Source organism: Urocitellus parryii, chromosome 7 (assembly GCF_045843805.1).
Source record: "Urocitellus parryii isolate mUroPar1 chromosome 7, mUroPar1.hap1, whole genome shotgun sequence".
In the NCBI taxonomy this organism is placed as follows: Eukaryota; Metazoa; Chordata; class Mammalia; order Rodentia; family Sciuridae; genus Urocitellus; species Urocitellus parryii.
This window is the reverse complement of record NC_135537.1, coordinates 166,600,694-166,627,601: the sequence shown is the minus strand read 5'-3', so window position 1 is coordinate 166,627,601 and position 26,908 is coordinate 166,600,694. Positions and strand designations below refer to the sequence as shown.

General features: G+C 51.6%; 2 protein-coding genes across 2 annotated transcripts in view; both read left to right on the top strand.

Moving 5' to 3' along the window:
- Plekhm1 (pleckstrin homology and RUN domain containing M1) overlaps positions 1-19,659 on the top strand; it is a 47,453-nt gene extending 27,794 nt beyond the window's left edge. The window contains exons 7-12 of the mRNA XM_026408225.2: positions 550-1,470; positions 4,100-4,245; positions 11,028-11,221; positions 16,230-16,293; positions 16,716-16,873; positions 17,595-19,659. Coding sequence (XP_026264010.2) covers positions 550-1,470; positions 4,100-4,245; positions 11,028-11,221; positions 16,230-16,293; positions 16,716-16,873; positions 17,595-17,706 — 1,595 coding nt within the window. The 3' untranslated portion in view covers positions 17,707-19,659. The remainder of the gene's footprint in view (positions 1-549; positions 1,471-4,099; positions 4,246-11,027; positions 11,222-16,229; positions 16,294-16,715; positions 16,874-17,594) is intronic.
- Positions 19,660-21,809: 2,150 nt separating this feature from the next.
- The window catches only part of Arhgap27 (Rho GTPase activating protein 27), a 33,133-nt gene continuing 28,034 nt past the window's right edge, over positions 21,810-26,908 (top strand). Inside the window, exons 1-3 of the mRNA XM_026408281.2 lie at positions 21,810-21,899; positions 22,865-22,997; positions 24,229-24,903. Of these exons, the coding sequence (XP_026264066.2) occupies positions 24,247-24,903 (657 nt within the window). The 5' untranslated portion in view covers positions 21,810-21,899; positions 22,865-22,997; positions 24,229-24,246. The remainder of the gene's footprint in view (positions 21,900-22,864; positions 22,998-24,228; positions 24,904-26,908) is intronic.

Genomic DNA, 26,908 nt, shown 5'->3' with positions numbered 1-26,908 from the left:
TTCAGTAAAGTGAGAAGTCAGAAGTCTAACTGGAGCAGGTTCAAGAAGGAATGGGAGCAGCAATAGAGCCAGAGATGCCTGTACTTCTTAAGCAGGTTTTCTGTAAAAAGGACTAAGAAACAAAGTGGTAATTAGAGATGTGAGTTGGGGCGAGAGATTTTAAAGATGGGAGAAATTACAGCATTCTGTGTGCCAGAGGGCCTGATCAAGTAGAGAAGGGAGGAAAGAGCGACACAGGAGAAAGGGAATTGCTGGAAAGGTGTCCTTGGCCTTGTGTGGGTGTGGGGAGGAGTTGGCCTCACTTAGAAGCACAACCTAATGACAGGAGGCAAGGTCCAATGAAGGCCCAGATGCCAGAGTGTATATGAGCACATTCATCTTCTCACCAAAGTGCAGGAAATGAGGTCAGTGCTGAGGAGGATTGGCCAAGGTGCTCAAAAATATTCCCATCCAGCTTTCAGAATCCCATCTGACAGTGGCCCACGACCCGCTGTGTTCTGGGGATTTCCACTGTGGCTCATACTCTAAAGTGCCTCTTTCTGCTTCTAGGGCTGTCCAACCCATTCCGGGGCCTCATGAAGCTGGGCACAGTGGCTCGGCGAGGGGCCATGGGCATCTGGAAGGAGTTCTTCTGCGAGCTCTCCCCGCTGGAGCTCCGCCTCTACCTGAGTGATGAGGAGCGCACCTGTGTGGAAAGCTGCTCTCTGCTGCGCTGTGAGGCAGTGGGGCCGGCCCACAGCGATGGGCGCTTTGAGCTAGTCTTCTCTGGCAAGAAGCTGGCCCTGCGTGCCTCCTCTCAGGATGAGGCCGAGGACTGGCTTGACCGGGTGCGGGAGGCCCTGCAGAAGGTCCGGCCTCAGCAGGAGGACGAGTGGGTGAACATCCAGTATCCAGACCAACCTGAGGACCCCGCTGAGGTTCCCCTAGGTGGACACCTCTCTTACTCAGCCTTGCTTCCGGAGCCCACAGTCCCCCAGGGCACACAGTTTGACTGGACATCTGCCCAAGTTCCGGAGCCAGATGCTATCAAAGAATCCCTTCTGTACCTGTATGCAGACAGGACCTGGATACCCTATATTTTTTCCCTGTCTTTGGAGTCTCTTAAATGCTTTCGAGTGAAAAACAATGAGAAGATGCTAAGTGACAGCCATGGAGTAGAGACCATCCGAGACATCCTGCCGGACACAAGCCTAGGGGGCCCGGCCTTTTTCAAAATCATCACAGCCAAGGCCGTGCTGAAGCTGCAGGCAGGGACTGCCGAGGAGGCTGCCCTGTGGAGGGACCTGGTCCGCAAGGTCTTGGCATCATACCTGGAGACAGCCGAGGAGGCCGTGACACTTGGCGGGAGTCTGGATGAAAACTGTCAGGAGGTGCTGAAGTTCGCCACCCGGGAGAATGGCTTCCTGTTGCAGTACCTGGTGGCCATCCCCACGGAGAAAGGCCTGGACTCCCAGGGCTGCTTCTGTGCAGGTGCTGACTCCCACCACCCACTGCCTGCCAGCCTTGCTCTACTTCCTGATTTGGGGCCCTCCCTGTGCCTTCATCCTTCCCCTGAGTTGACGTATCAGTGGGCTTCCAGGAAGCCTCTGCACCTCCCCAGCACCCAGTGGGGCCAGCTGCCTGCTCTTGGGCAGCCCCCTGTCTCTCCCCTCTCCTGCTGCTGGGTGGGACCTGTGGGTGACAACCATGCTTCCTGTTGCTGTCTCCTTTCTGCATTATCTTCTTGCTACACTGTCATATTCTTTTACAAAAGGGGCCTGGGATTCTCCCAAAGCAAATATTTGTGCATGTTTTTGCAAGTCATGCTATTCCATGCTATCCAGTAGAACTTCCTGTGTTAATGAAAAGTTCTAGATCTGTGCTGTCTGCTGTGGTAGCTGTGAGCCACGTGTGGTCACTGGGTGCTTAACACGTGGCTAGTGTGCATAAGGAACTGTTTTTCATTTAAATTCACTTAAGGGCTGGGGTGGTGACTCAGTGGTAAAGCACTTGCCTAGCATGTGTGAGACCCTGGGCTCGATCCTCAGCACCACATAAAAATAAATAAAATAAAGGTATTGTATTCTTCTACAACTAAAAAAATTTTTTTTTTTAATTTGCTAAATTCACTTAAAAGGGACACCTATGGTGCATGGCACTGTCTCGGGCAGCACAGCTCTATGTGTTATTCTGCAATTTGTTTTTTTCTCCTTAGTAATACATTATGGGTATTATTTCATGTCACTGCATCTGCCTTGTTATTATCACCATTGAATCTAATACCTTTGTGTGGGGCACTGAGCCAGATGCTTTATTTGGATTATCTCATTTAGTAGAGACTGGGGCTGTTACTCTGTTTATAGGTGAGGAAGCTGAGGCCCAGAGCTGGTAAGTGCCTTGGCTCAGGCTCATACAGCTAGTAAATGTTAGAGACAGAACTGGACCTTGATGGTTGCTCTCTCAGAGCCTGTGCTAGTGGAGAGGACCCCAGAGGCTCTCTGCCCTTGAATTGTCCAAGCCTATGTGATATACCACTCACTCCCCTGTGCAGGGGGACATGCCAGCTGCACTGCTGCAGAAGGCCACAATAAGTTGAGTTCCAATTTCAGGGATGACTTGGGGGAAGGGAGGAGCCTGCAGGACCAGAGGGGAAAGCCTCCTTAAATGTCTGGAAGGAAGTGGCCTGCAGTGGCCCCCTGGAAGATGGGAGAAACAGGCTGAGCAGAGCTTCCTACAGAAAACACCTGCAAGCAGCACTGCTGCCCCAGAACTCACCCTTCTCTCTTCAGCCCAAGGGGCAGGACTTTAGCACTTGTGAGGGGACACTTCCCACCTGTGAAGTAAGTGCTGTCACAGAGAACAGGTCTCCCCATGGCTGTCACCTGACAGCCTGACAGCCAGGACTGTGAAACCCCGACTTCCTGCTTCCTCTCCACCCTGTAGCACAGCCCCGTGGCTGGGCAGACATTGGTGCACACTGGGTTGTATTTCAGTTTGCAGGTCACTTTCAGAATATGGTCTCATTATTACTTTGTAATATCCCCACAAAAATAGCAAGTAGCAGCTGAGTTTTATAGACACTGAAATGAAACCTTGAGAAAATTAGGTGAAGGTCAGGGTGAGCCAGCTGTTAAGCAAGAGATCCTGCACTTTGGTCCCAAGGACAAAGTGGCTCAGTGGTAGGGGGACCCTTTCCCCTGCCCCTGTGGGAGGCAGAACATGTGTTCAGGATTTGAGCCAGCCTTAGATTTTTGCCTCAGCCACATCCCACTCCCAGTGCCCCCTGAGACCTTCAACCAAGCGGCTGAAACTGGCCCTATCCCACTCCCCTGAGATAACAGGCTGCTCAGGGTTCAAGCTGGTCTCAGGAAATGTCCAGGCCACCCTGGCTTCTGCTGGCTTCCCCATCCACTACCGTGGCCCCTTCCTCAGCTCCTTCACTGCTGGCCCTGACTTGGTTGCTTCCATTACTGGGCCCCGGTAGGGGGTGGATGGAGAGGAGGTGGCATTGGGGAGCAAGCAGAACCACTGGATGAAGGACGCTGAGTATCATGGAAGAGATCTCAGGCTTGGGACCAACCCAGCCCAAATTTGATTTCCACTGTGTAAACTAGTTGTTGTGTAACCAGACAGATTTCTTCACCTCTGAGCATCAATTTCTTTAGCTGTAAGATGGGGACAGTAATTTTTGTTTTAAAGAGCAAGAGAGAGAGAATTTCAATATTTATTATTTTTTAGTTTTTGGCAGACACAACATCTTTGTTTGTACGTGGTCCTGAGGATTGAACCCGGGCCGCACGCATGCCAGGCGAGCGAGCTACTGCTTGAGCCACATCCTCAGCCGTGTGATAGTAATTCTAATAGTGTATTGTTACATTAATAGTGTTGATCATTAGTGGTGGAAATATAAGTGAGTCATTTTTACCCTTGTGCTCTTCTTTTAAAAAATATAACATATATATACATTAGTTATGTTAGTTATATTTATATATATATATATATATATATATATATATATATATATATATATATATAAAACTAGCAGGCTCCTCCCACCATAGTAGCTCTGTGATACCTGGAGCTGACTCTGCCCCTCTCTGCTCACTGCCTATCTCCCCAGGCTGCTCCCGGCAGATTGGCTTCTCCTTTGTACGACCCAAACTCTGTGCCTTCTCTGGCCTCTATTACTGTGACATCTGCCACCAAGATGATACTTCAGTGATTCCGGCCAGAATTATCCACAACTGGGACCTCACCAAGCGCCCGGTAAGTCTCAGGCCCAGCGAGTCATGGTCCTACATGGCTGCTGAATGACAGAGGAATATCCTCCCCTTTTTGCTGCTGCTGTTTGTATGTTTGAAGTGGTTTGGCTCTAGGGAGCAAGATCACTGGTTCAAGACCAAGAGAAAAGCTTGGTGCCTATCTGCAGTTCCCAAACAGAGCTCTGAAAACACCTGCCTGAGTCCCCAGTAGACCTCTGAAGATGATTCTCTGCAGCTTCCAAGAAACAGACAGAACTGTGTAAGGCACCAGCAACTAGGTAGATAGGCAGGCAGATAGGAAGGAGGGACAGGATAAGATAGATCAGATACGTCAATGGATGTGTGGCTGGATAGTTGAGTGGGTGGGTGGATAGATGGATAGATGGATGGAGTTAGGTAGATGGCTGGGTGGGTGGATTGCTGGATAAGTAAATGTACAGTCCAGCCAGCTGGCCACACCCCAAAGAGCAATTCAACCTTACTTTTGCCAACCCTGAGGGCCCCAGGTGACTGCAAGCCCTGTGTGGGCTACTTATTTCATGTTTTCCAAAGTGTGCTTTTAGCCAGGTGTGGTGGTCCATACCTGTAATCCCAGCGACTTGAGAGGCTGAGGCAGGAAGATTGCAAGTTCAAAGCCAGGGGCTGGGGATGTGGCTCAAGCGGTAGCGTGCTCGCCTGGAATGCGTGCGGCCCGGGTTCGATCCTCAGCACCACATACCAACAAGGATGTTGTGTCCGCCGAGAACTAAAAAATAAATATTAAAAATTCTCTCTCTTTCTCCTCTCTCACTCTCTCTTAAAAAAAAAAAAAAAAAAAAGTTCAAAGCCAGCCACAGCAAGTGAGGCCCTAAGCAACTTGGCAAAACCCTGTCTCTAAATTTTAAAAATAATAATAATTATTATTATATATATATATATGGCTGGGGGGAAAAAAGTGCACTTTTTCTGGGCCTCTACCCGTTATAAAGATAATATATGGTTATTTTTTTTAAAAGCTTTCCCTATGCAGAAAACTAGGACTTTTTTTTTTTTTTTTAAGATGTCGATGGATCTTTATTTTGTTCATTTATTTATATGCGGTGCTGAGAATCGAACCCGGTGCCTTGCACATGCTAGGCAAGCACTCTACCACTGATCCACAACCCCAGTCCAATACAGGATTATTGTTCAACATTAAAACTTACAGAAAAGCCCAAAGACAAATCAGTCAAAATTATGTGTCATCACCCAGAGGTAATCACTACTAATATTCTGGGGGGCAGCCTTTTCTGTGCATTAATTTACATATGCATCTATTTTTTATAAATCGAACCCAGTGCCTCACATGTGCTGGGATCATATTGGACTCATCCTGCTTTGTTCACTTAATTTTTTTTCTTTTTTTTTAGATTTGTTTTAATTAGTTACACATGACAGTACAATGATCTTGACGTATTATACATTTGAATCAGATGGGGTATAATTTCTCATTTTTCTGAGTGTACAGGTTGCAGAATCACATTGGTCATGCAGTCATATATATACATACAGAAATAATAATGTCTATTTTATTCTGCTGTCCTTCCTTTCCCTACTTCCCTTCCCTTCCTCTCTCCCATCTTGTTCACTTAATATTATATCGTTGTTTTTTTTAGAGAGAGAGAGAGAGAGAGAGAATTTTAATATTTATTTTTAGTTTTCGGCAGACACACATCTTTGTTTTTTGTATGTGGTACTGAGGATTGAACCCGGGCCGCACTCATGCCAGGCGAGCGTGCTACCGCTTGAGCCACATCCCTAGCCCCTAATATTATATCTTGGGTACTCTTGTATGTCCACCAGATGCTTCTGAACAAGATATTTTTTTTCTTTGAATAAGATATATTCTAAGATCTTTCAGATTGTCCTCTTCTCTAGGTGGGCTTAGCCACCTTCCTTCCTTCCTCCTTCTTTCCTTTCTGTCTGTCTCATTCTCCTTCCTTCCCTCCTTCCTTCCTTCCTTCCTTCCTTCCTTCCTTCCTTCCTTCCTTCCTTCCTTCCTTCCTTCCTTCCTTCCCTCCTTCCCTCCCTCCCTCCCTCCCTCCCTCCCTCCTTCCTTCCTTCCTTCCTTTCCTGGGGATTGAACCCAAGAGCATTTAACAACTGAGCACATCCTCAGTCCTTTTGGGTTTTTAAAATTCTTAATTCTTTAAAATATTTTTTTAGTTGTAGATGGTCGTAATACCTTTATTTGATTTGATTTGATTTTTATGTGGTGCTGGGAATCAAACCCAGTGCCTCACATGTGATAGGCAAATGTTCTACCACTGAACTATAACCCCAGCCCTAATTTTTTTTTTTTTTTTTTTATTGTTGGTCGTTCAAAACATTACATAGTTCCTCATACATCATATTTCACAGTTTGATTCAAATGAGTTATGAACTCCCAATTTTATCCCGTATACAGATTGCTGTATCACATCAGTTACCCTTCCATTGATTGACATATTGCCTTTCTAGTGTCTGATGTATTCTGCTGTCTGTATTATTCTCTACTATCCCCCCTCCCCTCCCCTCCCCTCCCCTCCCCTTTTCTCTCTCTACCCCTTCTACTGTAAATCACTTCTTCCATTTGAATTATCTTGTCTTACCCCTCCTTTCCTCTTATATGTCATTTTGTATAACCCTGAGGATCGCCTTCCATTTCCATGAGATTCCCCTTCTTTTCCTTTCCCTCCCACCTCTCAACCCTGTTAATGAAAATCTTCGTCTCAAGCTCTTCGTCCCTACCCTGTCCTTGTTTTCTCCCCTTATATCAGAGGAGTCATTTGGTATTTGTTTTTTAAAGATTGACTAGCTTCACTTAGCATAATCTGCTCTAATGCCATCCATTTCCCTCCAAATTCTATGATTTTGTCATTTTTAAATGCAGAGTAATACTCCATTGTGTATAAATGCCACATTTTTTTAATCCATTCATCTATTGAAGGGCATCTAGGCTGATTCCACAATCTTGCTATCGTGAATTGTGCTGCTATGAACATCGATGTAGCAGTGTCCCTGTAGCATGCTCTTATTAGGTCTTTAGGGAATAGACCGAGAAGGGGAATAGCTGGGTCAAATGGTGGTTCCATTCCCAGCTTTCCAAGAAATCTCCATACTGCTTTCCAAATTGGCTGCACCAATTTGCAGTCCCACCAGCAATGAACAAGAGTGCCCTTTTCCCCACATCCTCTCCAGCACTTATTGTTGTTTGACTTCCTAATGGCTGCCAATCTTACTGGAGTGAGATGGTATCTTAGGGTAGTTTTGATTTGCATTTCTCTGACTGCTAGCGATGGTGAGCATTTTTTCATGTACTTATTGATTGATTGTATGTCCTCTTCTGAGAAGTGTCTGTTCAGGTCCTTTGCCCATTTATTGATTGGGTTACTTGTTGTCTTATTGTCTAATTTTTTGAGTTCTTTATATATTCTGGTTATTAGGGCTCTATCTGAAGTGTGTGGAGTAAAGATTTGTTCCCAGGATGTAGGCTCCCTGTTTATCTCTCTTATTGTTTCTTTTGCTGAGAAAAAACTTTTTAGTTTGAGTAAGTCCCATTTGTTGATTCTAGTTGTTAACTCTTGCGCTATGGGTGTCCTATTGAGGAATTTGGAGCCTGCTCCCACAGTATGTAGATCATAACCAACTTTTTCTTCTATCAGATGCCGTGTCTCTGATTTAATATCAAGCTCTTTGATCCATTTTGAGTTAACTTTTGTGCAAGGCGAGAGATAGGGATTCAGATTCATTTTGATGCAAATGGATTTCCAGTTTTCCCAGCACCATTTGTTGAAGATGCTATCCTTCCTCCATTGCATGCTTTTAGCCCCTTTATCAAATATAAGATAGTTGTAGTTTTGTGGATTGGTTACTGTGTCCTCTATTCTGTACCACCAGCCCTAATTTTTTATTTTGAGACAATTTCTCACTAAGTTGCTTAGGGTCTTGCTAATGCTGAGGCTGGCTTCAGACTTGCAATCCTTCTGCCTTAGCCTCCTAAGCCATTAGGATTATAGCCACTTTTCTAGTTGTGTTGTCATGAGCAAGTTAGCTTCAGATCCCTAATCTCTTAAGGTTTTTAGTTTGTTTTTCTTTTCATAAAGGGGTTTAATAATAGTGTATGTCTCAGGCCGAGCATATTGGTACACACCTGTAATCCCCGTAGCTAGGAAGGCTGAGGCAGGAGAATCAAGAAATCAGAGCCAGCCTCAGCAACTTAGTGAGGCCCTAAGCAACTCAGCAAGACCCTGTCTCTAAATAAAATATAAAAAAGCCATCTCAGTAGTTATGTGCCCTGAGTTCAATCCCTAGGATCCCTCAAAATGAAAAAAAAATAGTGTATGTCGTGGGTCTATTGTGAAGACTGTGGTAGTACTGCCTATCACTTAGAACAGTGCCTTCTAACAGTGCCCTTTCCCTCCCCTGAGGCCAGTCCTATCTCTTATCCCTAATTCACTTGTTCAGTCCCTAATTCAAGACCACCCATCTGTCTACCTATTCATCCATTCATCTGTTCAACCATAAATCCATTAATAAATCTTTCCTGTCCTGTCTTGTCCTATTCCATCCTATTCTATCCTATCTCAAATGCTACCCTCTCCTTTCAAATCTGCCTTCTTTCCAAAGCAGACACAAGACAAACACAGAAACACAAGGAAGCAGTTGTTTTCTTCTCTCGAGGCCCAGGACCTGCACACTACACAGTCTTGCCTCATGGATGTGTCCTCAGAATTCAGGGAAGGTGACTCCAAGTAAATTCCACTCCTCTAGGGAGGAAAAACCCCAAAGTTGGCTTTGCTTTGGCCATTCTGTTGTTCACCCATCACCACCCCTGCCCTCAGTAGTATTTAACTAACTATGCACAGAAAACTAACCCTCAGAGTCACCAGGAATGCACCTTTGACCGTGAGCACATTCCCTCTTCCCCAGACCCCGATACTTTGGTCGGGCCACCTCCTTACTCAGTGCTGGAATCCTGTGTTCTTCCTTCCTTCTCCCTAGGAAACTGCAAAACTTTTCTAGGCTTATCTGAGATCAGGAAATATCCAGCTCTCTATCAAAGATCAATGACCTGAGAGAGACAAGAAAGTTCAAAACAGAAAGTGGCTGGCCAGGGCTTTGGGGCCTTATTGTTTGCTGTTGCAGCTCTGGCTGACCCACTTGTTTTGAAGCCCAGCTGGCACTTGGCAGGATGTCAGCCCCAGAGTGTGGTTTTTGCTTTTGTCTTTCTCTTCCACGCCCACAGGATAGGGACAGCCCCTGGGGAGCACAAAGTCCCTGCCAGTCTCTAGCACTGGGCAGTGTTTGGCACTCATTCCTGTGTGTATTTCATCTGAGCCTCACTCAAGGCCAGACAGAGGCTGTTACAGGAGAGCTGAGCCATGGCTGGAGGGCAGCAGTTTGACCCAAGTCACCAGGGGTTTGCCATTGGGCTGCCCTCGGGCTGGGGGACTGCTACCTCAGGGCTCTAGGATATGGGAAAAGGAGTTGTCCATGGCAGGGGGAGAAGAGTGTTGCTGGTGGAGCTGGGAGACAGGAGGCCAGAGGTCTCCCCAGCTCCCAGATATAGGGACAATTCTGAGAGCCCCATTACATTCTCTGACCCTCAAAGGGACAGACAGGCTCTTAAACAGTCGCTGACAGAAGTTCACATTTACTGAAGATGAACTCTGTGCCAGGCCCTTTGCCAAATACTTGCATGGAATATCTTTTAATATAAACTCAAAATAATCTGCCAGGCATGGTAGCACACACCTGTAATACCAACCACTTGGGAGGTTGGGGCAGGGGGATCCCAAGTTCAAGGCCAGCTTGGCAACTTAGCAAGATCCTGTCTCAAAATAAAAGAAAGGGGGTGGAGAAGCTGGGATGTAGCTCAGTGGTAGAGCACTTGCCTAGCAAGGACCTGGGTTCAATTCCCAGCACTGCTAAATAGTCTCCTGGCATAGATCCTTTGATTTTCCTCCAGTTAGCCCCAGCTCCTTAGCATGCCACAAGGAGTTCTTTTAGTCAGAGTGGCTGCCTGGTGTTCAGAAACAACACTGCAGCTCAGACCTGGGCTCCACTTTCCACAGGCAGGTCAGATACTTCAGCTTCTCAGAGCCTCAGTTTCCTCATCTATAGAATAGAAATGATGCCACCTCTCCCCATGGCTTGTTCTGTGGATGAAAAGAGGATGTGATCAAGGTCCCTCCCTATGTCTGGCAAACTGTATTAGGGCCAGGATCTTGGGTAGAACCTTCAACCCTCTTTCAATCTGTTGAGAGAAGCTGAGATTGATCACTCAGCTCCACAGAGTCACAGGGGAGTCCTGGTGGTTGTTGGCAAGAGCCCAGTGCACTTGGGGAACCTTGTTAAGCTGTGTCTGCTCTGTGGTTTCCTGTAGCTAGAGCCGCAACACCAGTCACCTGGTTCCTGAGTCAGGGCCCAGAGGGGAGCACCTGTTTCCTATAGGCAGGAAAAGGAAGTTGGGCTTACAGGAAAGAGTGGGAAAGATCTGTGAGGCCCGGAGGAGGGGGCCTTATCCAGAGTGACCTCCCATATCTTGTCATGGTTGGGAGGGGGCCTCCTTTTATTTTACTCATTAGAGGAAAAGCTGGTTTGGGAATCGGACTGTACCATTTCTGAGCTGTGTGCTCTTGGCTAAGTAGCATCATCGCTCTGAACCTCAGTTTCCTAGTCTATAAGATGAAGCTAGTGCTACATCCCTTGGAGAGGGCTACAGGGCAGGTGAGAGCTGGGCAGTGTAGGCGTCTCTAACAGCCAGCCTTTCCGTGGTGCCCCCAGGTCTGTCGGCAGGCCCTGAAGTTTCTGGCGCAGATCCGGGCCCAGCCCCTGGTCAACCTGCAGCTGGTGAATGCCTCTCTGTACGAGCATGTGGAGCAGATGCGCCTCATTGGCAGGAACCGGGAACAACTGAAGCTTCTGGGGGATTACTTGGGCCTATGTCGAAGTGGTGCCCTGAAGGAGCTGAGCAAGAGGTGAGTACCTTCTACATGCACAGGCCACACACACTCAAGGCGGCTCCTTGAGCAATGCCAGGGCTGGGCAGAGAACTTCCCATTGGGCTTGCAAAATCACCACATCCTTCAGGGGTGTTTTGTTTTTTGAGTTTTTTTTTTTTAATTTTTAAATTTTTTTTTTTAGTTTTAGATGATCAACATACCTTTATTTTACTTGTTTAATTTTGTATGGTGCTGAGGATCGAATCCAGTGCCTCACACATGCTAGGCAAGTGCTTTACCACTGAGCCACAACTCCAGCCCCTCAGGGGTAGATTTTGTTCATATATTTATTTATTTATTCAACAAATTGACTGCTTGGGAGGCTGAGTAATAAGGATTATAAATTCAAGGCCAGCCTGTGCAATTTAATGAGACCTTGTCTCGTAAAATAAAAAGGACCGGGGATGTAGCTCAGTGGTGGTGCATCCCTGGGTTTAATCCCCAGTACCACCAAAAATGTGTGGGTGTGAGGGTGGGGAGTGTGTGTGTGGGGGGGGTGTGATTTATTTGTTGAGAACATACCCAAGCACCTGGCAAAGTGTACGGGGTGCAATGCTGAGTAAAGTATACCAGAGTCCACCCCTCTGAAAGCCTCTGGTCTAGGAGGGAAGGCAATGAGCTAACCAGCAACTCCAATCAGGGGGCGGTGGGGAGAGGAGAAGGATACCCAGAAGCTCAAGTAAGATCTCTAACCAGATCAGGGGAGGTCCCAGTGGGGAAGACTTCCTGGAGGAAGTGACGCGTAAGGTGAGACCTGAAAACTGATTAGGAGGTAGAAGAGGAAAGAGGAGGGGAAGAGTGTTCCAGAGAGAGGAATAGCAGGTACAGGCCCCAAAGGAAGGCACTGTACACAGAAAGCACAGGGAGAGCATTGTCTGGAGTGGAAAGGGAGGTAGGAAGCGTGAGTAGAGGCAGGCGAGACACAGCTAGCCAGGTGATGACGGCTGTGCTCCAGGTCTCCTTCCTGCCAGCCCAGCCTCCGTGCCTCGACTGTTAGATGCTGCTGTCCATGGCAGCATCCTTCCTGAAACCCTCCAGGAGTGTGTGATCAGTGCACACCCTCAGGAGCCCTTCCAAGAAGCTCCCGGGTACCCAGGGCTGGAGGCCTTTTTTTCCCAGGGATGGAAGGTGACTGCAAGCTTCAGGATGGACTCAGATAGTCTCCCTGCCGTCACAAACCTCTCCTAGCCCAGCATGGGCTTTGTGTTCACCTTTTCTGGGTCTTTGAAACCAGAGTAATTTATAAGCACCTCCACCTTCTCCAGAGCCTCACCTCCTCAGGGGCTGCCAGGGAGCACTGTCTGAGGGTGTCTTCTTGGCCCTGAGTGCAGTTGTTTTTCCCAGAGTCATGCCTGCTTTGCTCCTCCGGGCAAGGGTATGCCCATACAGGTCCCCTGGGGCTGTCCAGTGCTGCAGGGAGCTCTCTGGTGGGTACTCGGAGAACTGGTGCCTCACAGGCCCGCAGAGCCCCCAGGGCTTTCTCTTCTGCAGGGCCTGGAAGAACAGAAAGCCCCTAAAGGCTCTGCCACCCCACACCAGCTGGTACCTGGGCCCGCCCTTTTCAGTGAGGCTGACTCTCTCCTCTCTTTTCTGAGGTTCTGTGACCCAGGACTCCAGACTCTCCAGAGGTCTGCCTTCCTGCCCCTAACCAGGTGATAAAAACCTGGGGTCATGTCTAGCATGTGTGAGGCCCTGAGTTCAATCCCCAGCACACACCCCCACATACACACACACACCAAAAAAAAACCAAAAACAGGTGACAAGTGGTACCTCTGTCACCCTTCCTGACACCTGCAGGGTTTGCTGGCACTGACCTCACCCCATACTCTGCCTGCTGAACCTTCTCTGAGCCAACCTATGATTGGTGCCATGGGCAGCCTGCCTCTGACTCTCTGGCCCTGCTGTCCCATCCCTGTGTAACTGGCCTGCTAGAGGACGAGGCCACACTTATGGAAGTCCCCTTTTAGAGGAATTAACAAGACAGGGGAAAGAGCATAGGAATAGCTCCTGCCCAGCTCCAGACCCACATGACTCAGGGAAGTCACGTCTCTGAACTCCAGCTTTCTTGCCTGTAAAATGGGTCAGTAATCCCTATATTCATGTGGCCTTCCACGTCATGGTGAGGGGCTCAGTGTCTGAGCTACACATAAGCAGGCAGATGGCCTGGGTCAGCTTGGTATGTGCCTGAGGGGGCACCTGACTCAACTGGGCAGGGGCCAGGGGGTTCCAAGAGATGGCATCAGGGTTAAGGGTTTGCAGCATTCTTTTATTTTAAGAAAATACTTATTTTCCTTACAAAGTTAGTCAATTTGAAAGGGGTGTTTATAATAAAAGGGAATGAAACAGAACGTGAGTGTCAGCTCTTGTCAGATTCCACCACCACCTGCACCCAGGCCTCACTGTCAGCACACTGGAGCAGAGCTGCTCAGTACCAGGGGCAGCTTGTGTTTGTTGAACTGGGGTTTAGAAGAACCGCTAGAGAAGAAAGGGCCAGGGAAAGGCCTGGCTTTCCTGGCTGAGGGGCCTTAAGTGGGCAGCGGATGGAGCACAGTTCACAAGGGCCCAAACAGGTTCAAGACAGCTGGATGCAGGGCCAGGGACCAGAACTCGGAGGCCCTGTGGCCCCCACTGAAGTCCTTTGCACTTCATCTGCCACCAGCATGGAGCCACTGAAGGGTCTGAGCCCAGACTGTCATGGTTCAGTCTGTGGTTAAGAGACCGTTCTAGCAACAGAGGGTGCAAGAGCTAAGGAGAGAGTCCTGGCAAGGTGGCTGGTGTCGTTATTGACTCCAGGGGCTAGGGAGACCTGACCGAGCTAGCCAGAGGGGAGGCTGGGAGGATGAGAAAGGAGAGGACACTATCAGGTTCTGGATGTAGGAGGTAAAGTCAAGAGGAGCTGCCCCTTGCCAGTGGCAACAGACTTGTGGGTCCCCTGAGATAAAGGGGTCCTCTTTCAGGTCTGGGACATGTTTCTAAAAGCATTCTTTTGGGCCTTTGGGAAGGAACCATCACAGAAATGCCTCACAGGGATGTTCCCACCAGACCTGGTGGCTCCTACCAACAGCTGAGTAGGGGTAGATAGAGGAGGAAGAGGGGCTCAGAAAGAGGTAGCACCAGGCTGCCCACTTGAGACCTGCAGATCATTTGGCCTTGCCAGGGTCAGTAATCCCTATGTTCATGTGGCCTTCTGTCCCATCACCCTGTAAGTTATAGGAGTTAAAAAGCAACCTTCTCCAACTTCCACTGTCTCCCAGAGACCCCTGAAATTCTCTCCGGTCCCTTCTCCAGACAATCAGCCTCACACCAGAGGACTAAGAGGGGTCTTTCTATTTTATGGGTGAGAAACTGAGGCCCAGAGTAGCCCAGGGTTTTCTCCTGTGCCCAGGTGTTTCTCTTCTGGAGGACAGCATGAGTGGTACTGCTTTCCTTCTGGCCTTGACACAGCATCAGTTATAGAGCCCCACTGAGAGTGTGACAGGCCCAGGGCACAGTGACTCTCAGATCAGACTATAGGCCTGACTGGCTGCCAGGACTGTAGACAGAGGTAGAAGACAGGGACCTCTCCATCCAACTCAGCCCCACCCTTCCTGCCAGCTTGGAGCCAGCCTGTGTGCCTGTCTCCCACCATGTTTTCCTGGTGATAAATGGCAGCTTCCTGTTCCCAGAAAGCTGGAAGTTTACTAAGGAAACCAGCATGGTAAACTGAGAGGCAAGTTGGCAGTGTCCTCACCCCACATGGCACAGTGTGGCCTGCCTGGCTGTTTGTGGGACCATCCCACACTGGGCTCCCCCTGAACCACACTAAAGCCATTGGATGGGGTATGGCCAAGCCCCCATTCCTGATGCCAGACACCATCTGCTCCAGGTGTCCAGGGCATCCTGTGCAGGTTCTCAAGCTTCCTCTGACTTTGAGTATCCACCCCCCACCCCAGGACCTGCACAGGCACATGAGCAAGGCTGGATAGGGTTCTGTGCCAGGGATTTTCTGCAGGCACTTCCTCTCCATCCCTCAGGATGTGACCTGGAGTCTTGGCTGTTGGTGTAGTGGGAACCAAAACAGAGCTGGCGGCAGCCCTTGTCCTCCACTCCATTCCCCTCTGAAACGGGATCTGCTGTGCTTAGAACACATCTCAGTTCCTTTCATGTAGCACTGAAACCAGATACTGGAATGTCTTTTCTTCAGCTAGACCAGGGGCTGCCATAGGGCAGCAGCTATATCTCCTGCATTTCTGTCCTCAGCAGGGTCCCTGGTATGTAATGGTGGTAGAGTTTCAGTGGAGTAGAGAAGGATGCTGGCTCTAGAACCAGACACCTGCATGCAAGTTCCTGCTCTGACTCTTACTGTGTGACCCCAGGCAAATTATTTAAACTCTCCACATTTGCCCATTTTCTCAAAGTGGGAGTTGCAACAGGCTCAGCCTCAGAGCATTGTTGCAAGGACAGATGAGTGACTGAGGGTAAAATCTCAGCCAGTTCCTGGTACTGGCTGTCAGTTTTCATCATCCTCATCCTCATTTTATTTTTAAAAAAATTTTTTTAGTCGCTGATGGGTCTTTGTTTTGTTCATTTATTTATATGCAGAGCTGAGAATCGAACCCAGTGCCTCACACATGCTAGGCAAGCGCTGTACCACTGAGCCACAGCCCCAGCTCCACCCTCTTCATTATTAGTTATGTGCTCACAACCTGCCGGGCACTGTACCGAATGCTCTAAATAGATTATTTAATCATCAAAAACAATTCCACTTCTTAGAGGAAGATACCTGAGGTTCAGAGATTAAGCAACTTGCCCAAGAACCCACCAGCTGGTTAGTTTACCTGGGAGGCCAGGGCAAGTCTGGTCCAGCTGACTTGTGCTCTTAGCCCTGCCTGGCGAGGCAGGAGGGTTTTGGTTGGCTAGCATTGCTGAGGGAAGGAAAACAGACAATGCAGGGTGGCCCAGCCTCCAAAGCCCTTCTGAGGAAGCTCTTGTGTTTTCTTTGCAGGCTCAACCATAGGAATTATCTCTTGGAGTCTCCCCACAAGTTCAGTGTCGCTGACCTCCAGCAGGTAAACGTGTCCAACTCTCCCCAAATCTCTATAGAGAGGCCTCATTCCTGGAGAAATCAGAAAAAGAGATGGAAGAGGGGTGTTTCCGAATATTGAGACCAGATAGCAGTGTTCAACTTTTTCACATCTCAGAATGGGCCTTCCTGCTGCCCCAGTACATCCTGGGCAGTGACAGACTCCCCTGGTTCCCTGGCAGGCAGCAGACTCTAGAATCCTGGGTTGAAAGTGTAGGACACTGCTTTGCTCAAGAGAATGGAGTAGATTTGGATCTCATCTGTAAATCCAGTAACTCCCCGTGACAGATACAGCCCAATTTGGGGAAGTCTCCTTGCTCATATAAGAGCTGGAGGCAGTTCCTCTCAGTGGGGAGTCTGGTGCCACAGTGCAGCTGCCTGAGGCCAGGCTTGTGCTTATCCCTACAGATTGCAGATGGGGTGTATGAAGGGTTCCTCAAGGCCCTGATCGAGTTCGCCTCCCAGCATGTCTACCACTGTGACCTGTGCACGCAGCGGGGCTTTATTTGCCAGATCTGCCACCACCATGACATCATCTTCCCCTTTGAGTTTGACACCACAATCAGGTATGCACGACACCCACAGCTCTGCACAGCACTATAGGGAGTAACCCTAGCTTTGCCACTCAGGAACAGTGAACATCCACTCTGTGCCAGAGCCCAGCTGGCAAAGTTGTCTGGAGCAGCCCCTGCCTGGGGCTCCCATGGCTCCCTCCTGTACTGAGCATCCATCACCCTGGAGAAGAGGTGGCTGCCGGTACTGAGAGGGACCCCCACCTCAGTCTGCAAACAAGCTGAGGAGGGACTGAACAAGCTATGGCCCTGGCCCTAAACCCCTGGCACAGAATGGGCACCTATGGGTGATGCTTGCCACAGCTTCTGCCACTGTAACGATTGTTCTTATCCCCAGTCATTACTCATTATCAGAAGCCTCTGAATTGAAAAATTCACCCAGACATGGGGAATAAAAAGCTGCCCCAGGGAGCACATTCCTCCACTTCCAGTGGGTACACCCGCCAGGGTTCAACCCTGCATGGGCCTGGAGCTGTTTTTCAAACTGTGTTTTTAAAAATCACTTAGGGACACTCAGGCAGCACTTGTGAGAAATGAAGTGGATGGAGAATCTCCATGCTTGGCATGGCTGTGATCTCATCATCTAAGGGTAGGGTAGGGGCTGCCAAGAAGAACACAGCCTCACTATGGGATCTGACCAGACCCCTGGCCAGCCCCAACCCCAGGATGGCCTCTAGTCAATTGGCACAAACTGTGCACGCTGCTCTCTCCCCAGGTGTGCTGAGTGCAAGACCGTCTTCCACCAGAGCTGCCAGGCTGTGGTGAAGAAGGGCTGCCCCCGCTGTGCCCGCCGGCGCAAATACCAGGAACAGAACACTCTAACCTAGGCCGATCTCCTCACCCACCCCAAGCCGTCCCAGCCGGGTTTGCCATCACCCCAGGCTCCACTTGGTGTCACAGTGTCTCCCCTTTTCAGTAAGACCCTCAGGTGTGACTAGAGAGCATGGGCCTCCCAGAGAAAGCCAGGAAGCCCAATGACATCCCATGGCCTCCCACCTCCCTCTGTCTCAGGAGCAAGGACACCACCAGATGTCCTCTGCTCAAGGCTCAGTGGGGCCTTTCATCAGGCTGGGCTCACCTCACTGTCACACCTCCATTAGGTCTGTTCAAACACTGTGGAAATGAGACTTGGGGGACATTTTCAATTCCACATTCCTGATTAAAAGGTCTAGTTTTTTAAGGTGGGTTTTTTTCCCTTCATATTGCAACAGAAAATATTTTTTTATTCCTGACCCTACACAAGTCACCCAAGAAACCCGGGCCTTCTCACCCTGGTGGATGTGCACACTTAGGCCTGGCCCGAAGGCAGGCAGCCAGCCTGTCAGCGGACAGTGCCTTTCCTTCATCCTTGCTGGCACTTGCTGCTGACAACTCCAGTGCCACCTGCCAAACTGCTTCCAGCAGGACGAGGTCAGTCCTGATGACCGCCTCCTTTCTCTCCCATCTCATCTTGACTTCCTATCCCCTCCCTTCTCACCTGGAAAGTCCTCCCTTTCTCAGAGTCAGAGCCCCCTCACTCTTCTCTAGTCTGGAGTCATTGTGCAGAAGGGGAAATGACTCAAAACCAGCACTGTCAGCACTTTGAACCTTCCTCGGTTGGGGGAAGGACTTCATCTTGCCCATTCTCCTCCCCCCACCCACCTTACTCCTGCAAAGATGGGCAGGACCTGCCTCAGACTGACTCTTGAGGTCACACCCCTGCCTGACTGACTCCTGAGTAGGCTGGACCCCAGAGAGAGCAGTGAGCCAAGGGCAGGGGCTGCCTCAGATGTCGTGACTGCCGAGCCCTACCCTGTGGAGAAGTGACCCTGTCCTTCTGCTGCTGAACTGTGCAGGGACATGCAGAGAAGCTATCCTGTGGGTGCTTCTGCAGCCTCAGTCTTACAAAGCCATGAATTCACAAAGCTGCCCTGGACTTGCCCAGCAAGGGTCTGCCAGGACTTGGAGAATTTCCTTGGAGCAGAATTGGTTTTTGAAGGGGTCCTGGGGGCTGGATGGGAGCCTGGAGTTCCCCTCTAGGCATGTCTAGATCCTTGAAGTTTGGGGAGGGTGGGTGGTCTCTGCAGCCTTCCCCTCCTCTCCTGGATCCAGCAGGCTCCTCTCACTGTCTCACCTGCCCTCAGCTTGGAGTCAGAGGCCTCAGGTGGAGATGTACCTGTCACTGTCAAGAGGTGAGCCTTCCCCCATCCTCCCTGGAGTGATGGAGCTGCTGAGTCACCCACCCAGCCCCACAGGGTTGGATGAATTGTGCAATAGAACAAAGGAGACAGTAGGCAGGCAGCGGAGGCTGCCACATAGCTCCTGTGTCCCCATTGTGGAAGGTGGTGAACACCTGTGCCCAGAACACCAAAACTTCTTGAGCCAGGAAGTGTGACCATATCTCTACCCCACCCACCTCCCATAGCCAGCATTAACTCTCCCCTGTAAACACGGCCTGATCAGAGCTATCACTGCCCCAGGTCCCTGAGTGGACAGGAGTCTGGCCTGCTGTGGGCCTTGGTCCTGGGTGTACATTCCATATAGTGCCCTGGGAGGCAGCAGGAGTGAGGCCCTGATTGATGGGACCTCCTCACCCCTGGGATTATGTGCATTAGAGCTGCCCTCTCCTCCAGTACCAAAAAGCTGCTAATGCTGTTGGATGAGTTGACTCTTACCCTCCGCCTCCAGTGGAAAGCCGAGGTGAACCTCAGCAGTACCCACACTATTCTTAAAATGTTATTTTATGCAATAAACTTTCTAGAAAGTAGGGCTCTGGCCCTGAGATTTTGCAATGTATTGAAGGAACTACAGCTGTGTGATATTTGAGTGATTTTGCAGTAAAGACCTGATCTTTCTAATCACCGTCTGACTTCTGAATCCTAACTCATGGGAGGTGGGGAAACCAGCCATCATAACCATTGGATGAGCCCCCCACTTACCCATTAGCCCCTGGGCACAGGGAGGTCTCCAGGTCACTGAAGAACACTTGGAGGCAGCAGCTATGTACCAGGAGTGGCCATCAAGAAAAGAGCCCATAAATGAGAGTGTACAGTCCCATCCTTCACGCCCAGGAGTCGAGATCCTCCCTGGGATGGGATTTCAGGGACTTTGGGGAGGTTCACTCATACATTCATCTGTGACAACTGAAGCTGACTCCCCCATGGCTTCTTTTCCTGCGCCTTAAATGTCAACACAGCCCCTTGACACTGATCACGGACACGGCAGGAATTCTTGGAGAAATAAAGCAGTGTGGAAGGGATGGGTGGGAGGGGAGCAGGTGACTTGAGCAGAGCCCCAGAATCATGAATCTTGGATTTAGGGCTCAAAGTGGCTTTTATTTGGTTGCCAGCCTTTCTCACAAGTTCCACAAGCCCCTGGGGTGGGGGGTGGGGGGGACTCTAGGGGGAAGCCCCCCACTGTCCATGTAAGAACAAAAGAAGGAAACAGACTTAATTCCCAGAAAGTCAGTTTGCAGGAAAATGGAGCAGAAAAGAATAACATTCAGGTCTGCAGTTTCCTGCCATTGAAGATCCCTTTCAACCCATCATGGAAACCCTCTGCCCATCCATGAGCCCCAGCTTCCTCCAAGGGTCTTCCCTCTTCCAGGGGCAGTAGATGGTAGGCCCAATGATGCAAAGAGGAACTGGGTTTGAGGGCTGGGGGAGGCAGGCCCAGGGGAGGACCATGGGCATGTGAGCTCATGCTGCCCTGCCCTTGGACTCAACCCAAAGTACCTTTAAGGCCACATGTTTACCCTTCCTCCCTTTCTACCTAGAGAACGGGAGGTTTGGAGATCACAATTCAACCCCAAAGAGCTCATCTCAGTAAAAGTAGTAATAATAATGAAGTGTGTTTACTTGCCACTGTTCTTAGTGCATCTCATTTTAATCTTCTCAGCAAGCCTATAGTAGGTAGGTGTTACTATCCCCAGTTTATTGGAAAGAAAGCTGAGATGCAGACACAAGTCAGTACTCACAATGTCTAAAGGCCAACACAGGACAGAGCTGGACATCAGCCTGCTAGACCCCAAACAAGGAGTACAACCACTACCAGCCACTGCCATCCTGCCTAGCCAGGACAGATGGGGAGACCTAAGAGGTGGGGTGGAGGGAGGGTCCAATCCAGTCACTATTTTCTAAGTATGCAGGGCAATGCTGAGTTTTGCTGTGACTGCCTCGGGGATCTTAAGATGCCATCAGAATTCAGATGCACTGACATTCTACTAGCACAAGGAGAACTCACTGGTGGGCAACCCCTCACAGGGTCAAAGATGTGGAGGAAATGGGGTTCAAGAAAGAGCATGGCCAGATTCAGTTTCCAATCAAACGCTCAACTCACCTGAAGTACCCAGCACTCAGCACAAGCATCTAAGGGAGAGGGCACAACTGTTCCTGCCACCCTGAGAGCTGGGACCCACTGGGGCTGGCTTGCCCAAATCTGGAGTGAGTGCAAGGTCAAGTCACAGGAGCAAGCTTGCTTTTCCCAGAGGCAGCAGATTCCAAAAGATAAGACCTCCAAGTGGAGGGCCCTGGAACTGGACTCAAGATGCTGGCCTTCAGGAGACTGTTCTAAGCTTACCCTACCCACAGATCAGATCTGAGGGTGTCCCTCCTCCCCTACAATATTGGGGGAAGGGGCGTGAAGGGAGGGAAATCTGGCCAGGAGAATTTAGTGGGAGGCTGCCACCCTCCTCATCCCACCATCCTGGCCCAGCTGCCTCCTTCTCCTCTCTGGAGACAGCCAGGTGTGGCCCAGGAGGTGTAGGGGGGAAGGGGTGGCGTCTCTGCTCCAGAGGCACTGGCCCGGCCCAGAGGGGACAGGAAGCTAGGACACCGGGGATTGTCTCTCCCAACCGCAGCCCAGCCCCAGCCCGGGAGGAAGTTCTGCCGAGTGCTCTCCGTCGGTGCCTCCCTTGTTATATTGTTGAACAGGAAACAGGGCAGCACGGGAGCCGGGTGGTGGAAGAGGGAGCACCGGACACCGAACCCTCGCGCGTCTGTCTGGGCAAGTGGAAGCGAGGCCAGCGGACCGACGCCCTGAGGTGCCAGGACCGGCAGGGCTGGGCGGCGGGGGGGGGGGGTTGAGGAGGGGGAGGGCGGGAAGGGTGCCCCAGGTGGCCTGTCCTCACCCAAGCGCTCCGCGCGCCGCCTCCCCTTCGCACAGAGCTGCGGCGGGAGCTGAGCGAGCCCAGAGGAGGGCCCGGCGGACCGGATCCCCCTGAAGAGGAGTAGGCTAGGGGCTGCTCTCCGTTCGGGGGTGGGAGGGGACCAGACCCGGGCCCACAGGGCCGACTCGGGCGTTGGCCCCTTGGTGGCTCCTGTCCCCCGGACAGTACAGGCAGGGCAGGCACCTCCTGATGACCAGTGTGTTCCTGCGCTCGGGGGATCTTCCCCGCTCTCCCCTTCCCTCCCTTTCTCTCCGCTCCCACCAGGATCCGGGAAGAAGCTGAGGCGCAGGTCCCCTTCCCACACAGCCCGAGACACTGCTCTTTGGTGGGCGTCTCTGCCCGTGGGAATCTCCCTCCGAGTTTTTCCAGGCTCGGTTGGGTTGCGCCCAGAAAGGTCCTCCGGAGGGCGGAGGTGGGCCCGGAACGGGTAGTACCGGCCATCCGGCTGGAAAGGGCACGAATCTGGTGATTCAGGGTGCAAATGGCCTTACTCGGAATGGGGACACCCGGAGGAGACAACCTGCCCCAGGAGGGCATTCCCAGAGCCGCTCACCCGCGGGACTCAGGGGCTCGCGGACATCAAATCCCGCGGCTGGTGGAGGCGGGACAGGAGCGGGTTCCTGAGTCCCCTCACTACCCCCCGTGCCCCTTCAGACCCAGCCCTCCCTGCTCCAGCCCCTCCCGCATGCCTTCGCTTGTTCTGGGCCCTGTCCTCGATGCACTCCCAAAGGCCCTGGGACAGGCATTATGGATCCTCCTTGTCCTCCCAGGCACAGCTGCATTGGAAATTGAGGACAGCCCTCCTGAGTGTCCCTTTTCTCCTTCCCTCCCCTTGCCAGCTCCAGCTTCGCGCAGTCTCTCCAGCCGTGCCATTGGAAGCCCCGCCCAAGGAGATGACAGAAGCCTAACCTGCAGCCCTTCGCCGACTCCGCCCATCCAGCCCATGGGCTCCCAGAGGCCCGCCCAGCTAACGTGAGTGCGCAACTGGGATTCAAGGGAAGGGAACGTGGGTGGCGGGGGGGAGTCCTCCTCCCCGGAATTTGTTGGTTTGGCTCTGAACTGCTCACGGACCGTGCTTCCCGGGCCCAGTTTGTCCAGTGACTCCCTTTACAAGACTTCCCAGGAGAGGAACTTTTGAGACAGCAGAGTAGGAGCGCTACGGGAACCCCGTCGGACCTTGTTCCTGGGGTCTTCCAGCCTCAGCAAGAGACCGGACTCGAGGCTGCTGCTCCCGGCACACCTTTGCGGGGCAGAAGGTGTGGTCGGTCAGTGTAGGAATTTGGAGGGATCCGGCAGTTCCGGAGGAGGCCACCGGCTCTTAGCTTTGATAAAGCACACAAGTGGATTTACAGTTAGTCTCTGAACCCTTCCTTGACACACCGGTAGCCAGGCGGCATCCTGGGAACACCATATGAATAGTCACTGTCACAAAGTGCATTCTTTAGGTGCTACTCGAGGCTCTCTGGGGAGGCTACCTGGGAGCTGGAGAGCAGGGAGCGGTGTGGGCCGGTCTGGGCGGGCCGGTCTCCGGGTTCACTTCTGTGAGGAAGCCACTGGGGAAGGAAAGAGAAACCGAGAAAACCGGTTCTCCAGCCTTCGCAGTCGAAGCCCCTACGTCAAGGTCATTGCCCTAAGAGCAGGAACAATTCCAGGGTAGAGCAGCTCAGGGCCGCCCCAAAACCCGCACTTCAACACGACTCCGCGGGCCCTGGGGTGCAGACTCCTGGAGGACGGGGAGCCGCGGAGCTTCTCCCGAATTCTTTGTAGGCTGAAGACGTGTGGGCAGGACCAGGCGGGGAGGGACTGGGGGTGGCGTAAAATGAGCCGCTCTTCCCACTTAAATGACAGGGAAATTGAGCTAAGTCAACGTTTAGGCAGATGTGGTGTCGACCTTATTGCAGGCAATCACCCGGCGTAAGGCAAGGCTTCCAGGCAGCAGAACTAGACCCATATAACTCCCAGTTTCCTCAACATGGGACTGAAGCGAGGCTCAAATTTTATGATCAACCCCACAGAAAGAAGGAAGCTGTCGTAATTCCATTACGGACTATAAGAGAGCCTCAGAGATTATTTTATACAAGTCCCCATTATAAAGATGGAGAGACTAAAGCCCGAACGCAAAGGGCGAGTGCAGGATCCAGACCCAGGTCTTTGTTCCCCTAGTATGGTGACTTCAATGGCCCCCTCTCCCGACTGCCCGTAGGAAAACGCGGTGGCCGCGATGGCGGCGGACGTCGAAGGGGACGTGTATGTGCTGGTGGAACACCCTTTCGAGTACACTGGCAAGGACGGGCGCCTCGTAGCCATACAGCCCAACGAGCGCTACAGACTGCTGCGCCGTAGCACTGAACACTGGTGGCACGTGCGGCGCGAGCCTGGTGGCCGACCCTTCTACCTGCCCGCACAGTATGTGCGCGAGCTGCCGGCTCTCGGCGACCCTGCCGCTGCCCCGCAGTTACCCGCGCCCCACACAAGCCCCGCAGTTCCCGAACCGCTGACCTACGACTACCGGTTCGTGAACTTGTCCGCGCCCACGGGCTCGGATCATACACCCGGGGAACCCCGGGGCCGCGCCAGCTCCCTATGCGGTCCTGTGCGTCGCAGCGGCGCGGCTCAGCGCAGCAGCCTGGCGCCAGGCGGGCCCACCAGCCTGTACGCGCGACCCTCGACGCCAGTGCGCCCAGCGCAGTCCCTGGACGACCTGGCGCGCGCCGCCGCGCCCCCTGCCGGCCTCCTAGGAAGCGCAGGCCGCTTCAAGGCCTGCAGCGTGGCGGGATCCTGGGTGTGCCCACGGCCCCTGGCGCGCAGCGACTCGGAGAACATCTACGAGGCCATCCCGGATGTGCGCAGCCCTCAACGAGAAGAGATCCCGGAGCAGGTAAGGCGCTGTGAGCCGGGTGGCGGGAGCCGGGCGGCACCCTCCTGATGCCCACCGCAGTGTCCACGGGCTTTGGTGGAGCTCTCTTTCCTCGACTATGAAACAAGTGGTCAGGCTCAAAACGCCTTATCTGCAATTCCTAAATGGCAAAGTTCCTTGGAAGCCCAAATGTTTCTATAATTCAACTGGTGGCAAAAATTGGTCTTGGAGCTGATTTGGAGTCTTTACTAACCCCACTAGTGTGACTATTCATGTTTTGCTGCAGAAATGAAAATGAGATTGATTACAGGGTATTGCCCCAAGCTGTGCCAGGAGGTTACACATCCTATGGCATTTGCATGCCCAGTATTACCATACTAAAACCCCCACCAATCTGTATTCCGCAATGCATCTGCTATGGGTCCATAGATCTCTGCTGCTCTACACGCCTCGCCTTTCTCCGGAGAGTTTGAGCGGGAGAGAGGTCAGATGAGTTGGATGTGAAAGTCACGCACCGCTTCCCTTTTGGGCTGCTTCCAACGTTTCAGTTCCTTAAAAAAAAAAAAAAAAAAAAAAAAAAAAAAAACTCTTGATGGGTTTGTTTCAGAGAAAAGTCCAGTTATTTCGAGGGTGCCCCCCCTCGCTTCAGAATCCGATTGTGTTAGTTTGAGAAATCGAAAATACCATACGTTTTAAAAATACTCTTACATCCTCACAATACTCCGACGGCCCTCACATCTTGAACTTTAGGAACTTTTCGGGCACAGGGGCGGGGTGGGGGAAGGTGCTCCGAACCCGTTCTGACATCTGCCACCAGCTGGGGAATAATGTGGCCGACTTACTTCCTCTCTCAGGGTCTCAGTTTGTTCTTTGGCGCAAAGGTAGGGGGCGAATGGAAACCCTCCGAGGCCCGGGAGCCTCCGGTTTCTTTGTATTTGGTTGTAATCTCAATAAACACGGACGCTTGCAAGTGCCAGTACTGAGTTTGGGGTGCCCAGACCTAGGCGGCAGTCAGGGTTGGCCGGCTGCGGGGTCAACCCGCTTCCGGGTCAGCCCTCCGCCCAGTCTCGTGACCATGCAGAGTTCAGGTTTGAAACTACAGACTCGAATTTGACTCTGCTGGGTTACCAGCCAGCCGCTGACGAGCCACTTAGCTCCCTCAGGCTCCGTGTCTTTGTGTGTAAACGCATTAGGTTGTTGCGAGCCTTAAACGAGGTGAGGTGTGGAAGGTCTTGGCACGCAAAGCAGAAGGTCCACCAAGGCCCCCTGGGCGCCCGGGTCCGAAGTTCTTCCCCTGAGATCCGCGTGGCTTTGCTCAGGGTTCTACAGGGCATCCCGCTCCCTTGTGGCTAGAGCAGGCAACAGCACCTGGCAGGAGCCCACGGGGACTGCAGCGGGTCTGGTGCTCTTTGCCAGCAGGCCAGGTGGCCTCTCTAGGACAGGTGACTGGAGGCCAGCTCTCTATCCCCTGGGTCCCCTCCATTCCTGGGCAGGCTCCTGGTGGCGGCATACTTTCAAGCCTCTGACATTCTCTGTCCTAGCGATGGTGGGAGTGTGCCCGCCATTGAGAGGTACATGTCTGGAAGTGGGGGAAGGGTCTTGCCCTCTGAACCCTCTCGCCTGACCCAGAGATTGAGCACTGAGTGTAGTGAGGAGCAGGGAGTGATTGACCCCATATCCCCGATGCGGGACTCTGCACGTCTGCTCAAGAGCCATTAATCCAGGGCTTCAGACCAAAGGAAGGTCCCCAGATCCCAGCATTTGCTGAGAAATCACCCAGCACCAGGATCACTTCCCAGTTTTACCTTTGCCCCTCCTTCTTCCTGCTCCCAGCAAATTCCCAGTTGCAGTGATTTGGGACGCCCAAATGGTGGGGGTGGTACTTACACAGAGAGAAACTGGGACATCTTCCAGACACTTCAGTTTGGGGCAGAGAGCTGCTGCCTGGCTCCTAATTCACTGTGTGACCTCAAAAATTTGCTTAGTGTCTCTGGTCTTCTTTCCTCCTCTGTGGGACGAATATAAC